This window comes from Pseudophryne corroboree, chromosome 10 (assembly GCF_028390025.1).
Source record: "Pseudophryne corroboree isolate aPseCor3 chromosome 10, aPseCor3.hap2, whole genome shotgun sequence".
In the NCBI taxonomy this organism is placed as follows: domain Eukaryota; kingdom Metazoa; phylum Chordata; class Amphibia; order Anura; family Myobatrachidae; genus Pseudophryne; species Pseudophryne corroboree.
The window spans coordinates 5,481,645-5,498,033 of NC_086453.1; the positions used below are offsets into that span (position 1 = coordinate 5,481,645).

The 16,389-nt window shown below is 50.8% G+C and overlaps 1 protein-coding gene across 1 annotated transcript in view; it reads left to right on the top strand.

The window, feature by feature from the left end:
* HSPG2 (heparan sulfate proteoglycan 2) overlaps nt 1–16,389 on the top strand; it is a 310,894-nt gene that overhangs the window by 144,578 nt on the left and 149,927 nt on the right. The window contains 19 exon segments of the mRNA XM_063942047.1: nt 313–492; nt 1,387–1,583; nt 1,959–2,106; nt 2,376–2,503; nt 2,593–2,679; nt 2,986–3,047; nt 3,924–3,991; nt 5,105–5,245; nt 5,331–5,513; nt 5,596–5,775; nt 6,082–6,200; nt 6,284–6,395; nt 6,475–6,588; nt 6,666–6,787; nt 8,772–8,858; nt 8,933–8,982; nt 10,415–10,503; nt 10,577–10,717; nt 10,808–10,999. Of these exon segments, the coding sequence (XP_063798117.1) occupies nt 313–492; nt 1,387–1,583; nt 1,959–2,106; nt 2,376–2,503; nt 2,593–2,679; nt 2,986–3,047; nt 3,924–3,991; nt 5,105–5,245; nt 5,331–5,513; nt 5,596–5,775; nt 6,082–6,200; nt 6,284–6,395; nt 6,475–6,588; nt 6,666–6,787; nt 8,772–8,858; nt 8,933–8,982; nt 10,415–10,503; nt 10,577–10,717; nt 10,808–10,999 (2,400 nt within the window).

Consider the following 16,389-nt stretch of genomic DNA (forward strand, 5'->3'; position numbering starts at 1 on the left):
ATTAGTGGACAATCCCAGGAAATATCTCTTGGAAGCTATCTTGGGTAATGGGCTTCGTTCTCTGAAGTCTGGTGGCTGATTGTCAACATTGTAGTGGTAGATCTTGTTGCATGTAGGTTATATCTGCTTGGTTTATGGCTGTCTTTTGTGGCCATGGCGGACCTGCTCTCAGAAGATGGCAATTAGTCATCAGGGTATATGGTGATATCTGGCAGTTGATGGTTCGGCGCTCAGCTGATCCTCAGCATCGTGACTGATTGTTGGTGTCTTGTGGGGTCTCCTGGGCTGACTTGGTGACTTCTCTCATTACAGTTGGACTCTTATGGCGGTTCCCTCAGCTATAAAGTGCGCTACATTCTGACCCGCGGTCTGTCTGAACCTGTGAGAAAGCCAGATGTGATTCTGATAGGAAATGGACAGAGACTGATCTATCGCACTCAGACATCTACCCAGCCAGCCATTGTGAACCAGCGGAGGATCCAGTTCACGGAGGTGAGACCGTGTGATGTCTCTGAACAGTAGGGTTATATGTTATATACGTATCTATACCAGTACAGGATAATTGCCTGGTGTGAGGGTTGGGTGGTCGGCTGGACACGGTTTCTTCTTCATCCTACCTGGGGGACACAGGATACCATGGGGTATAGGGGGCACATGGGCAAAGTAGCTTGTTTATGGATTGTGGTATCCAGATGGATTAAGGGAAATGGATGTAACGGTGACTACTAAAACTCCTGTTATTGAAGCATCTGCCTGCGACCAAGCTGGGTGACATGTCTGGCGCCTCACCCAAGAGATCATTTTATATGTAATTCTGTGTACGTCAAAGGGGCTCATTCACAAGTGACCTTGGTTTTGTACCAGGGCACATAGGCTGCCAACGCGGTGCTCTTCACAGTGTATGCCTATTCTGCTGGAAACTATACGTATGCCCAGGTGCTTGTGGGCATGGTGAATTCTGCAGAGGAGGGTGTTGTTTTGGCTGGTGGGAAGCAGCTCGGCCACTAAGAGCTCCTGTGGGCCTTGGTGCTATAGATGAGGTGTTGAGGTGCTGTCATACCCTGTTGTGTATGACGGGCCTCTTGTTGCAGAATGGGGAGTGGTCACACCATCTTGGTTGGCGTGGCTGAGCCTATTTGGCAGGCCCAGGTGCTTTGTACATTACCTATGTCTCCCTGTCCTATTATGTATGGGATTTCCCACTCTGTAGCTATGGGGGACCAGTCATCAGTGAGGTCAGCCTGGCAGCCAATCAGAATGAACGAGCATCACTGCCAGACTATCCCTGTATAGCTGCCATCTCTGCGTAATGGACGCAGGTCTGTGCGTCATTTCCATGCGTTACATGTGATGACATAATGCGTCTTGTGCCCCCTCCTCTGATAGGAACATTGGCAGCACGAGTCTGGAACGGCAGTGACCCGGGAGGACCTGATGCTAACGCTGCAGAATCTGGAAGGGATCTTGATTCAAACTGTATATGACAACAAGATGGCGAGTGTGGGGCTAGCGGACATCGTCATGGACACGACCACTGTGGACTTCACGCTGCTGGGGCTATCCCCGGGGGTGGAGGAGTGCAGGTCAGTACCCCACATTGCTGCCACATTGAGAGACTGGCACTCAAATCAGAGCGTGTCTCTGCCCGCCGGTCGTCAGAACCTCCTCACTGAATGACATATTTAATCCCCCCGCGTCACGGCCGGCTCCAGTAGCAGTTACTCTACCCGATTGTAATGACAGCCCATGAGACGACTGGTCTGCTGTAGTCATTGTGTTTGTAGTTGGGGCATCATTGTATATTTATACTGAACTACAGACCGGCACAGCAGAACCAGGGATACGTGGAAACAGGACATAGAAGGTTGGAGGGTTGGGAGGGTCCTGCTTGTGAGAGCTAGCAGTCCAGAGCTACAGTAATACGATTCACACACATGACCCACAGTTGTCTGTTTCAGATGCCCCACAGGGTATTCCGGCCTCTCCTGCGAGATCTGCGCCCCTCAGTTTGAGCGAGTTCCCGGCGGACCTTTCCTTGGCACTTGTTCCGGATGTAACTGTAACGGACACGCCAGCTCCTGTGACTCTGAGAGCGGCTATTGCATAGTAAGTGGAGCTGTCGCCTTTCCGGGAGGGATAAGGTTGTCCGTGTGTTGCATATTGGTTCTCCTGGAACATTGGGGATTCCTAGCTTGAACCTCAGAAGCCCAATCCCATTGCACAGTACTCGTATATAACATACTAGATTTACTCCAACATTAATACAGAGTGTGCTATAATGCCAGCCGTATATTGGCTGAATGGGTGGGTACGTGGAGGGCAGCCGTGGCAGGTGTGCTTCTGTATCCCATGACTATACTCCTTTATTACCTAAGAACTGCCAGCACAACACGGAGGGACCACAATGCAACAAGTGTAAGGAGGGCTTCTTTGGAGACCCCACCAGAGGTACTGCAGATGCTTGCAGGCCTTGTCCTTGCCCACTCATGGACCCCAGACGCAGGTGAGCCCCTTGTTGTAATTCCATGTTGGTATAGCAGTGCAGCTGATACCTAGCGTTATAACGCCGCCCATTGTCACGGCTCCCCCTAGGTACTCTGACACCTGCTTTGTGGACACCGATGGACAGCCTACCTGTGATAACTGCGCTGAAGGATATACAGGGCGACGCTGTGAGAGGTAACGCCACCCAGCTGACTGTGTATACGGTGTATGCAGGCAGGCAGTGGTGAATATGGAAGGAGAAACGAGGTTCCGCTCACCCTATAGTGTAACTAGGATGGTGCTGTACCCGTACACAGGGAATAGTTCATAAGTCACAACAGGTGACAGCTGGGTGATAGAGTTCTTATTGCAGGGATCACCAGTGGCCATGTCTTTTATCTGTGACCTTGTAGACATTCCGTGTTTGGGGTATGGGGTTACAGGACACCATGGTATCATATAATGCTTGTCATTTATCACAGCACTTTTCTCTCCTGCTAGGTGTTCTGTGGGATATGAAGGTGATCCGATGAAGCCCGGAGGGCGATGTGTAAATATTAATGGTCAGTACTAGTTCACATATCTCTTCACACAACTCAGGGAACTCCATATGTGAAATGCGTCAGTTGCTTTTAGAGTGAAACGCGTCATTGTCTAACACTGTGACTAGAGTTATAGGGAGGTGACTCTGAGTGATAAAGGAGAACACTAAGCGTCACCTCCTGATCACTCTAGTTACACAGTGTTACACACTGACACGTTTCACTCTAATTATAACTGTCACACACTGGGAGATACAGTGATAAAGACATTGACGCGTTTCACTCTAATTATAACTGTCACGCACTGAGAGATAGAGTGATAAAGGAGAACACTAAATCTCTCAGTGCGTGACAGTTATAATTAGAGTGAAATCGCATCAATGTCTTTATCACTGTATCTCCCAGTGTGTGACTGTTATAATTAGAGTGAAACACGTCAGTGTGTGTAACACTGTGACTGGAGTGATCAGAATGTGACTCCTAGTATTCTCCTTTTTCACTATATCTCTTAGTGTGTGTGACACAGTTATATTTAGAGTGAAACGCGTAAGTATGTTACACTGTGCCTGGAGTGATCAGGAGGTGACTCCTAGTGTTCTCCTTTATCACGATATCTCTCGGTGTGTGACACTGTTATATTTAGGCCGGTATTCAGTTAGCCCCAATAAGGCTGTATGAAATGCGTCAGCCTCTCATACTGAAGTGCTATGTTCTGGACTTGGTGGATGGTCACAGGATGTGTACCAGGCTCCTGTTTTCATGATGACTATAGGTTTATATTTCTGAGTATAGGGGTTCAGCTTCCACAGTACTAATGGCGTGATGTCCTGCAGTTTCTTGATTATAGCACTGATCGTTTTTCTGGTTCCCTAAGTAATCCTGTCCTGTATATTGCAGCGAGTGAGTCCGGGATATGTGACCAAAGAGGCAGCGCTGTATCCTCTCCAACCGCGTGTGTGTGTAAGGTAAGTTGCCCGCAGGCTGGTATTGTCCTCGGGCGGCCCACGGGGGGAGGGCGATGTCTTCTGGTTTATACCTTAGGGTAGGGGTGCCTCTGGTACAGAAGGTGTACCCTGGAAATGTCTCTGTATCTGGAAGGGGATTAATAATCTGTCTATAGTTTTGGATGAAAGTAATGCCTGGGAACAGCGCTAGGTATGGGTGGGGGGCGGCCATTCAGCAGTAATAGGGGGGGGGGCTCTGTATACACGCTCTGTGTTGTATGTAAGCTGTGGTCTCAAGTGTCATTGTGCCTAATATCAAACATTGGACCCCAAACGTGTATTCTGGGACACCACATATATCAATCTGTTTAACAGGTGGCCCCTCGGGACTGGCGTGGTCATTATTACTCCATGATGGACCTGACTGTGGAGGGGAGAGTGAGGGATGGTGTTAGTGGCTCTATAATGATGTAACTCTTGGGTTTGGGGCCACCTATATCACCCTACATAAGAGGTGACCCCTCGGGTTCGGGTTGTGGGCTGTATTACTCCATGATGGACCTGACTGTGGAAGGAGAGATAGGGATGGTGTAAGTGGCTCTATAGTGATGTAACTCTTGGGTTTGGGGCCACCTATATCGCCCTACATAAGAGGTGACCCCTTGGGTTCGGGTTGTGGGCTGTATTACTTCATGATGGACCTGACTGTGGAGGGAGAGTGAGGTACGGTGTTAGTGGCTCTATAATGATGTAACTCTTGGGTTTGGGGCCACCTATATCACCCTACACAAAGGTGACCCCTCGGGTTTGGAGTGTGGGCTGTATTACTCCATGATGGACCTGACTGTGGAGGGAAAAGTGAGGGATGGTGTTAGTGGCTCTATAATGCTGTAACTCCCGCCTATATCACCCTACACAAAGGTGACCCCTCGGGTTTGGAGTGTGGGCTGTATTACTCCATGATGGACTTGACTATGGAGGGAGAGATAGGGACGGTGTTATCCTTTCTAGAATGATGTAACTCACGTATTTGGGACGCCTATATTACCCTAGATAACAGGTGACCCCCCTCGGGTCCTGGGAGTGTGTCACATTACTGAAGTGAAGACCTCCCTTATCTCTGCTCTCTTGTAGCCTCACGTCTCAGGGAAGCTGTGTAATGAATGTAAAAGCGGAACGTTCTACCTCAGTGACCGGAACCAAGATGGCTGCCTGAAGTGTTTCTGTATGGGTGTCACCCGGCAATGTTCAAGCTCTTACTGGAACAGAGACCAGGTAGGTGCTGTTTCGTCCGTCTAGGTGACTGTGGTGCCTGTATCTGCTGACCAGGAGATCCCTCCTGCCTCTTCCATTTATGTAGGTCCGCTCTACCTACGACAGCCGTGAACGGGTGCCATTTACCATTTCCAATGCAGCCAACACTCAGACGTTCAGTGAGGGCATCAGTGTGACCGGTCCATCAGAGCTGACATTCAGCGCCTTCAACCGTATCCCCGATGATGTGTATTTTTGGGTGCTCCCGGAGAGGTTCAAGGGAGACAAGGTGCGTATGAGCATTGCGGAGAGTCTGAGGGGGGGGGGATTCCACATCTTGCCTGTGGGTAACACATTGTACACTGTTACAGGTCACGTCGTATGGTGGGGAACTGCGCTACACCATCACATATGAGGAGCAGTTTGGGGCCCCATCTCTGGACACCCAGCCCTACGTTGTTCTGCAGGGCAACGGAATCTCCCTGGAACATTATGCAAACATCAAACCCACCTCTGGCTTCCCCATCACAATCACCGTTCCGTTCCGTGAGGTAGGAGGCGCAATGCACCTGAGACACAGCGCTGCGGTCAGAAAGCAAAAACCAGGCCAAAGTGTCTGGACATTAGCAGAAGATCACTGGGGATGAGGCCCCTGTTGTGCAAGCGTGTCAGGGTTCCGTTACGTTATCTCTGGGTTGCTGATTGTGTGTTGTGCCATCTGCCTCTCCGGCGTTTGTGATGTGACTCCATGATAAGCTCTTTGGGTGGATGTCTGACTGGCGGATCTTGTGAGGCCACATAAGTTGCCCTGGGTTTAGGGTCGGACACACTGATAACCATCTGTTTTCCTTTGGCAGAGTTCCTGGCGCCGGACAGATGGTCAGGATGCCACGCGTGAGCACCTGCTGATGGCTCTGGCAGATATTGATGTCCTGCTGGTCCGGGCCTCCTATTCCGAGAGGATGGTTGAGAGCAGGTCAGGACCCGGTGGCGTCTCACTATGGCAGTGTAAGAGCAGAAGCCTCTGTATTCTGACCCTGTTTCCTCCGCCCCCTGTAGGATCTCTGACATCCACATGGACATCGCTGTACCCCACGCCACAGGGCTGCAGCTGGCGCAGGAGGTGGAACAATGCACCTGCCCCATTGGCTATACCGGCCCATCCTGTCAGGTGAGTCGGTGAGCGCGTCATGGCTACTGATCTGTTACAGATGGTACGTTGGCTACATCTCTGTGTTTTTCCCTGGCAGGACTGTGACATTGGTTATACCCGCACCACCAGCGGCCTTTACCTGGGCACATGCGAACGCTGCCAGTGTGGTGGCCACTCCACGGAGTGTGACGGAGATACGGGAGAATGCCTGGTGAGGACCCGTTAGACGGAGGCTGGCGGTCAGTGATAAGGCTCCTTTGGCTAATGTGATTGCTGCTTGTCTTCCAGAACTGCCAACACAACACCGAGGGAGCCAAGTGTGAGCGCTGCAGGCCTGGCTTCTACGGTGACCCCAGGAGCGGAACGCCTGGAGACTGCCAGCCCTGCCTGTGCCGGGGCCCATCCAGCCAGTACGTAGCCAGGAATCCCTTGGTGCTATCACACTGTCCCTGCTGTAACCGTCCCCAATATGTCACACTGTCCCTACAGTAACCGTCCCCAATATGTCACACTGTCCCTGCAGTGACCGTCCCCAATATGTCACACTGTCCCTGCAGTAACCGTCCCCAATATGTCACACTGTCCCTGCAGTGACCGTCCCCAATATGTCACACTGTCCCTGCAGTAACCGTCCCCAATATGTCACACTGTCCCTGCAGTAACCGTCCCCAATATGTCACACTGTCCCTGCAGTAACCGTCCCCAATATGTCACACTGTCCCTGCAGTAACCGTCCCCAATATGTCACACTGTCCCTGCAGTGACCGTCCCCAATATGTCACACTGTCCCTGCAGTGACCGTCCCCAATATGTCACACTGTCCCTGCAGTGACCGTCCCCAATATGTCACACTGTCCCTGCAGTGACCGTCCCCAATATGTCACACTGTCCCTGCAGTGACCGTCCCCAATATGTCACACTGTCCCTGCAGTGACCGTCCCCAATATGTCACACTGTCCCTGCAGTAACCGTCCCCAATATGTCACACTGTCCCTGCAGTAACCGTCCCCAATATGTCACACTGTCCCTGCAGTAACCGTCCCCAATATGTCACACTGTCCCTGCAGTAACCGTCCACAATATGTCACACTGTCCCCGCAGTAACCGTCCCCAATATGTCACACGGTCCCTGCAGTGACCGTCCCCAATATGTCTCACTGTCCCTGCAGTGACCGTCCCCAATATGTCACACTGTCCCTGCAGTGACCGTCCCCAATATGTCACACTGTCCCTGCAGTGACCGTCCCCAATATGTCACACTGTCCCTGCAGTGACCGTCCCCAATATGTCACACTGTCCCTGCAGTGACCGTCCCCAATATGTCACACTGTCCCTGCAGTGACCGTCCCCAATATGTCACACTGTCCCTGCAGTGACCGTCCCCAATATGTCACACTGTCCCTGCAGTAACCGTCCCCAATATGTCACACTGTCCCTGCAGTAACCGTCCCCAATATGTCACACTATCCCTGCAGTAACAGTCCACAATATGTCACACTGTCCCCGCAGTAACCGTCCCCAATATGTCACACGGTCCCTGCAGTAACCGTCCCCAATATGTCTCACTGTCCCTGCAGTGACCGTCCCCAATATGTCACACTGTCCCTGCAGTGACCGTCCCCAATATGTCACACTGTCCCTGCAGTGACCGTCCCCAATATGTCACACTGTCCCTGCAGTGACCGTCCCCAATATGTCACACTGTCCCTGCAGTGACCGTCCCCAATATGTCACACTGTCCCTGCAGTGACCGTCCCCAATATGTCACACTATCCATGCAGTAACCGTCCCCAATATGTCACACTGTCCCTGCAGTAACCGTCCCCAATATGTCACACTGTCCCTGCAGTGACCGTCCCCAATATGTCACACTGTCCCTGCAGTGACCGTCCCCCTTAGGTCACACCGTCCCTGCAGTGACCGTCCCCCTTAGGTCACACCGTCCCTGCAGTGACCGTCCCCCTTAGGTCACACCGTCCCTGCAGTGACCGTCCCCCTTAGGTCACACCGTCCCTGCAGTGACCGTCCCCCTTAGGTCACACCGTCCCTGCAGCGACCGTCCCCCTTAGGTCACACCGTCCCCGCAGTGACCGTCCCCCTTAGGTCACACCGTCCCCGCAGTGACCGTCCCCCTTAGGTCACACCGTCCCCGCAGTGACCGTCCCCCTTAGGTCACACCGTCCCCGCAGTGACCGTCCCCCTTAGGTCACACCGTCCCCGCAGTGACAGTCCCCCTTAGGTCACACCGTCCCCGCAGTGACCGTCCCCCTTAGGTCACACCGTCCCCGCAGTGACCGTCCCCCTTATGTCACACCGTCCCTGCAGTGACCATCCCCCTTATGTCACACCGTCCCTGCAGTGACCATCCCCCTTATGTCACACATGTCTTTTCAGATACTTTGGTACTTGTTTCCTGGACACGGATGGGCAGCCGACATGTGACTCCTGTCCTACGGGTTACATTGGGCGCCAGTGTGAGAGGTAATGTGTCTCCGTCATATTCTCCATCAGTGATTGCTGTTCTGTCCTGGAATAATACGCTTCTCTTATTGCAGGTGTGCTCCTGGCTACCGGGGAGACCCTGTCCGAGGACAGCCCTGCACAGGTGTGTTATATATCACTTGTATAACACTCTGCTGCTGGGGGTGCAGCACAGGCCAAAATTCTAATAGGGGAACCACCAACTGCCAGGGAGTCCCGGCCGGCGATGTGTGGCAGTGTTTGGGGGGCAGTGGGTGTGACTATGCTGCAGCCCCAGCTCTGTAACTGCCACTGCAATCTGTATATTACACTGCACTATATAATCATACTATGCTGTATATCATACTGCGCCATATAATAACACCCTGGTGAATATTACACTGCGCTATATAATCACACTCTGGGTATATCACACTGCGCTATATAATCATACTATGCTGTATATCACACTGCACTATATAACCATACTCTGGTGAATATCACACTGCACTATATATCACACTCTGGTGAATATCGCACTGCACTATATATCACACCCTGGTGAATATCACACTGCACTATATATCACACTCTGGTGAATATCGCACTGCACTATATATCACACTGGTGAATATCACACTGCACTATATATCACACTCTGGTGAATATTACACTGCACTATATATCACACCCTGGTGAATATCACACTGCACTATATATCACACCCTGGTGAATATTACACTGCACTATATATCACACTCTGGTGAATATCACACTGCACTATATATCACACTCTGGTGAATATCACACTGCACTATATATCACACTGGTGAATATCACACTGCACTATATATCACACTCTGGTGAATATCACACTGCACTATATATCACACCCTGGTGAATATCACACTGCACTATATATCACACCCTGGTGAATATCACACCCTGGTGAATATCACACTTCACTATATATCACACTCTGTTGAATATCACACTGCACTATATATCACACCCTGGTGAATATTACACTGCACTATATATCACACCCTGGTGAATATCGCACTGCGCTATATATCACACCCTGGTGAATATCACACTGCGCTATATATCACACCCTGGTGAATATCACACTGCGCTATATATCACACTCTGGTGAATATTACACTGCACTATATATCACACTCTGGTGAATATCGCACTGCACTATATATCACACCCTGGTGAATATCACACTGCACTATATATCACACCCTGGTGAATATCACACTGCACTATATATCACACTCTGGTGAATATCGCACTGCACTATATATCACACCCTGGTGAATATCGCACTGCGCTATATATCACACCCTGGTGAATATCACACTGCACTATATATCACACCCTGGTGAATATTACTGCACTATATATCACACCCTGGTGAATATCGCACTGCGCTATATATCACACCCTGGTGAATATCACACTGCGCTATATATCACACCCTGGTGAATATTACACTGCGCTATATATCACACCCTGGTGAATATTACACATTAGTGCAGCTTGTGAGGCCTCTCTTGTCCTTATTACAGGGGGTCCGGGCCCCAGTACGACCTGTGCATGTGATTTACGTGGCAGCATCAGTAATAACTGTGACTCCCGACGCCAGTGCCCCTGCAAGGTAGGTGCCATGTCCTATTCCGGCACTGAGCTGCAGTCTGTACGGGGGCTGATCTCCTGTGTTTATCCTGCAGCCTCACGTGGAGGGTCTCTCGTGCAGCACCTGCCGACACCATCACTTCTACCTCAATGCCGACAATCCGGACGGCTGCCTGCCCTGCTTCTGCATGGGTGTGACGCAGCAGTGTGCCAGCTCCAGCTACCACCGTGAGCTGGTGAGGTCCATCTGTCTTCCCTGCCTATTACTAATGACATGTTCTCCTTATAATCATCTAACATGTTCCCCCATCTGCCCATCACTCCAGATCACCAGCCCCTTCCTACCTGGAAACTTCCAGAACTTTGCCCTGGTCAACCGGCAGCGCAGCACGCGTGTTACCACCGGCTTCACCGTGGAGATGTCCATTCACGGGCCGCAGCTCTCCTACCGCCAGTTCGACCAGCTGGGGCAGGAGTCCTTCTACTGGCAGCTTCCAGAGAACTACCAGGGGGATAAGGTAAATACAGTGCCGGAATAAACCCTGTGGTGGCCCCTGGGCAGGCGCAATCCCGGGGGCTCGCAAGTTATCTCCTAATATGTCTTCACCTTTACCAACCAGCAGTTTGCGATCTGGAAAGAGTTATGTGAATGTGATGTCTATGGTTTATCAGCGGGTACATTACATTACACAGTATTTTCTCCATACAGTCTTTAATGCTACATTTTCCTTTCTTTGAGTTGATTAATTTTTTCTATCTTTTGGAAACAATTTAACAATGCCTGAAGAAATATCAAATCAATATTATGTTAAGCCGTTGTAGCAGGGCCTCCAAAAAGCACGGGGCCCATAGGCCATTGCCTACTCTGCCGGTTTGGTAATCCGGCACTGGGTAATTGTGCATCAGTACACAGCAGCTAGCACCACCTCTATGGTGGGTTTATATTCCCCAGCGGCTATCACCGCCTCTATGGTGGCCTTATATTCCCCAGCAGCTAGCACCACCTCTATGGTGGGTTTATATTCCCCAGCAGCTAGCACCACCTCCATGGTGGGCTTATGTTCCCCAGCAGCTAGCACCGCCTCTATGGTGGGTTTATATTCCCCAGCGGCTATCACCGCCTCCATGGTGGGCTTATGTTCCCCAGCAGCTAGCACCGCCTCTATGGTGGGTTTATATTCCCCAGCAGCTAGCACCGCCACCATGGTGGGTTTATATTCCCCAGCAGCTAGCACCGCCTCCATGGTGGGCTTATATTCCCCAGCAGCTAGCACCGCCTCAATGGTGGCCTTATTTCTCTGACGTCCTAGTGGATGCTGGGAACTCCGTAAGGACCATGGGGAATAGCGGCTCCGCAGGAGACTGAGCACAACTAAAGAAAGCTTTAGGTCACCTGGTGTGCACTGGCTCCTCCCACTATGACCCTCCTCCAAGCCCCAGTTAGATTTTGTGCCCGGCCGAGGTTGGATGCACACTAGGGGCTCTCCTGAGCTTCTAGAAAGAAAGTATAGAATTAGGTTTTTTATTTTCAGTGAGACCTGCTGGCAACAGGCTCACTGCAGCGAGGGACTAAGGGGAGAAGAAGCGAACCTGCCTGCCTGCTTGCAGCCAGCTTGGGCTTCTTAGGCTACTGGACACCATTAGCTCCAGAGGGATCGACCGCAGGCCCAGCCTTGGTGTTCGGTCCCGGAGCCGCGCCGCCGTCCCCCTTACAGAGCCAGAAGCAAGAAGAGGTCCGGAAAATCGGCGGCAGAAGACATCAGTCTTCACCAAGGTAGCGCACAGCACTGCAGCTGTGCGCCATTGCTCCTCATACACACTTCACACTCCGGTCACTGAGGGTGCAGGGCGCTTGGGGGGGGCGCCCTGAGCAGCAATAAAAACACCTTGGCTGGCAAAAAATACCACAATATATAGCCCCAGAGGCTATATATGTGGTAAATACCCCTGCCAGAATCCAGAAAAAAGCGTGAGAAAAGTCCGCGAAAAAGGGGCGGAGCTATCTCCCTCAGCACGCTGGCGCCATTTTCTCTTCACAGTGCAGCTGGAAGAAAGCTCCCCAGGCTCTCCCCTGTAGTTTTCAGGCTCAAAGGGTTAAAAAGAGAGGGGGGGCACTAAATTTAGGCGCAATATTATATATACAAGCAGCTATTGGGGAAATTTCACTCAGTTATAGTGTTAATCCCCACATTATATAGCGCTCTGGTGTGTGCTGGCATACTCTCTCTCTGTCTCCCCAAAGGGCTTTGTGGGGTCCTGTCCTCAGTCAGAGCATTCCCTGTGTGTGTGCGCTGTGTCGGTACGGCTGTGTCGACATGTTTAATGAGGAGGCTTATATGGTGACGGAGCAGATGCCGATAAATGTGATGTCACCCCCTGTGGGGCCGACACCAGAGTGGATGGTTAGGTGAAAGGTATTAACCGACAGTGTCAACTCCTTACATAAAAGGGTGGATGACGTAACAGCTGTGGGACAGCCGGCTTCTCAGTCCGCGCCTGCCCAGGCGTCTCAAAGGCCATCAGGGGCTCAAAAACGCCCGCTCGCTCAGATGGCAGACACAGATGTCGACACGGAGTCTGACTCCAGTGTCGACAAGGTTGAGACATATACACAATCCACTAGGAACATCCGTTGCATGATCTCGGCAATGAAAAATGTGTTACACATTTCTGACATTAACCCAAGTACCACATAAAAGGGGTTTTATGTTTGGGGAGAAAAAGCAGGCAGTGTTTTGTTCCCCCATCAGATGAATGAATGAAGTGTGTGAAAAGCGTGGGTTCCCCCCGATAAGAAACTGGTAATTTCTAAAAAGTTACTGATGGCGTACCCTTTCCCGCCAGAGGATAAGTTACGCTGGGAGATATCCCCTAGGGTGGATAAGGCGCTCACACGGTTGTCAAAAAAGGTGGCACTGCCGTTTTAGGAACGGCCACTTTGAAGGTACCTGTTGATAAAAAGCAGGAGGCTATCCTGAAGTCTGTATTTACACACTCAGGTACTAGACTGAGACCTGCAGATCGTGCTGCTGCAGCATGGTCGGTAACCCTGTCAAACATAAGAACATATTAAAGACGTCGTCTTATATATGAGGGATGCACAGAGGGATATTTTGCCGGCTGGCATCCAAAATGAATGTAATGTCCATTCTGTCAGGAGGGTATTAGTGACCTGTCACTGGACAGGTGATGCTGACTTTAAAAGGCGCATAGAGATTCTGCCTTATAAGGGTGAGGAATTATTTGGGGATGGTCTCTGGGACCTCGTATCCACAGCAACAGCTGGGAAGAAATATTTTTACCTCAGGTTTCCTCACAGACTAAGAAAGCACTGTATTATCAGGTACAGTCCTTTCGGCTTCAGAAAAGCAAGCGGGTCAAAGGCGCTTCCTTTCTGTACAGAGACATGGGAAGAGGGAAAAAGCTGCACCAGTCAGCCTGTTCCCAGAATCAAAATTCTTCTCTCGCTTCCTCTGAGTCCACAGCATGACGCGGGGGCTCCACAGGTGTAGCCAGGTACGGTGGGGGGCCGTCTCAAAAATTTCAGCGATCAGTGGGCTCGCTCACAGGTGGTTCCCTGTTTCATTCAAGTAGTATTTCAGGGGTACAAGCTGGAATTCGAGATGTCTTCCCCCCGCCGTTTCCTCAAATATGCCTTGCCGACAACTCCCTCAGGCAGGAAGGTTGCGCTAGAGGCAATTAATAAGCTGTATTCCCAGCAGGTAATACTCAAGGTGCCCCTACTTCAACAAGGACGGGGTTACTATTCCACACGGTTTGGGGTACCGAAACCGCATGGTTCGGTGTGACCCATTTTATATTTAAAATCCTTGAACACATACATAAAAAAATTCAAGTTCAAGATGGAATCGCTCAGGGCGGTTATTCCAAGCCTGGACGAGGGGGATTACATGGGATCCCGGGACATCAAGGATGCTTACCTGCATGTCCCCATTTACCATCCTTGCCAGGAGTACCTCAGATTTGTGGTACAGGATTACCATTACCAAGTCCAGACACTGCCGTTTGGACTGCACATGGCACCGAGGGTGTTTACCAAGGTAATGGCCGAAATGATGATACTCCTTCGAAAAAAGGGAGTTTTAATTATCCCGTACTTGGACAATCTCCTTATAAGGGCAAGGTCCAAGGAGCAGTTGGTAGTCGGGGTAGCACTATTTTGGAAAGTGCTACAACAGCACGGTTGGATTCTAAACAGTCCAAAGTCACAGCTGGTTCCTACGACACGTCTACTGTTCCTGGGGATGGTTCTGGACACAGAACAGAAATAAGTGTTTCTCCCGGAGGAGAAAGCCAAGGAGCTGTCATCTCTAGTCAGAGACCTCCTGAAGCCAAAACAGGTATCGGTGCATCATTGCACGCGAGTCCTGGGAAAAATGGTAGCTTCCTACGAAGCAATCCCATTCGGTAGGTTCCATGCAAGAACTTTTCAGTGGGACCTGTTGGACAAGTGGTCCGGATCACATCTTCAGATGCATCGGCTGATAACCCTGTCTTCAAGGACCAGGGTATCTCTACTGTGGTGGCTGCAGAGTGCCCATCTTCAAGAGGGCCGCAGGTTCGGTATACAGGACTAGGTCCTAGTGACCATGGATGCCAGCCTTTGAGGCTGGGGGGCAGTCACACAGGGAAGAAACTTCCAGGGACTTTGGTCAAGTCAGGTGACTTCCCTACACATAAATATTCTGGAACTGAGGGCCATTTACAATGCCCTGAGTCAGGCAAGGCCTCTGCTTCAAAACCAGCCGGTACTGATCCAATCAGACAACATCACGGCAGTCGCCCATGTAAACCAACGGGGCGGCACAAGAAGCAGGATGGCGATGACAGAAGCCACAAGGATTCTCCGATGGGCGGAAAATCATGTGTTAACACTGTCAGCAGTGTTCATTCCCGGAGTGGACGATTGGGAAGAAGATCTTCTCAGCAGACACGACCTCCACCCGGGAGAGTGGGGATTTCATCCAGAAGTCTTCCAAAGGATTGTACACCATTGGGAAAGGCCACAGGTGGACATGATGGCGTCCCGCCTCAACAAAAAGCTATAAAAGATATTGCGCCAGGTCAAGGGACCCTCAGGCGATAGCTGTGGACGCTCTGGTAACACCGTGGGTGTACCAGTCGGTTTATGTGTTCCCCCCTCTGCCTCTCATACAAAAGGTACTGAGAATAATAGGAAGGCGAGGAGTAAGAACGATACTCGTGGTTCCGGATTGGCCAAGAAGAGCTTGGTACCCAGAACTTCAAGAAATTATATCAGAGGACCCATGGCCTCTGCCGCTCAGACAGGACCTGTGGCAGCAGGGGCCCTGTCTGTTCCAAGACTTACCGCGGCTACGTTTTGACGGCATGGCGGTTGAACGCCGGATCCTAAAGGAAAAGGGCATTCCGGAGGAAGTCATTCCTACGCTGATTCAAGCCAGGAAAGATGTAACTGCAAAACATTATCACCGCATATGGCGAAAATATGTTGCTTGGTGTGAGGCCAAAAAAGGCCCCAACAGAGGAATTTCAACTAGGTCGATTTCTGCATTTCCTACAAGCAGGAGTGTCTATGGGCCTAACATTAGGCTCCATTAAGGTACAGATCTCGCTCTGTCGATTTTCTTCCAGAAAGAACTAGCTTCAGTACCTGAAGTTCAGACATTGTAAAAGGAGTGCTGCATATTCAGCCCCCGGTTGTGCCTCCAGTGGCACCTTGGGTTCTCAACGTGGTGTTGAGTTTCTTAAAATCACATTGGTGTGAGCCACTAAAAACCGTGGATCTAAAATATCTCACGCGGAAAGTGGTCATGTTATTGGCCTTGGCTTCGGCCAGGCGTGTATCAGAATTGGCGGCTTTGTCATATAAAAGTCCTTATCTGTTTTTCCATATGGATAGGGCAGA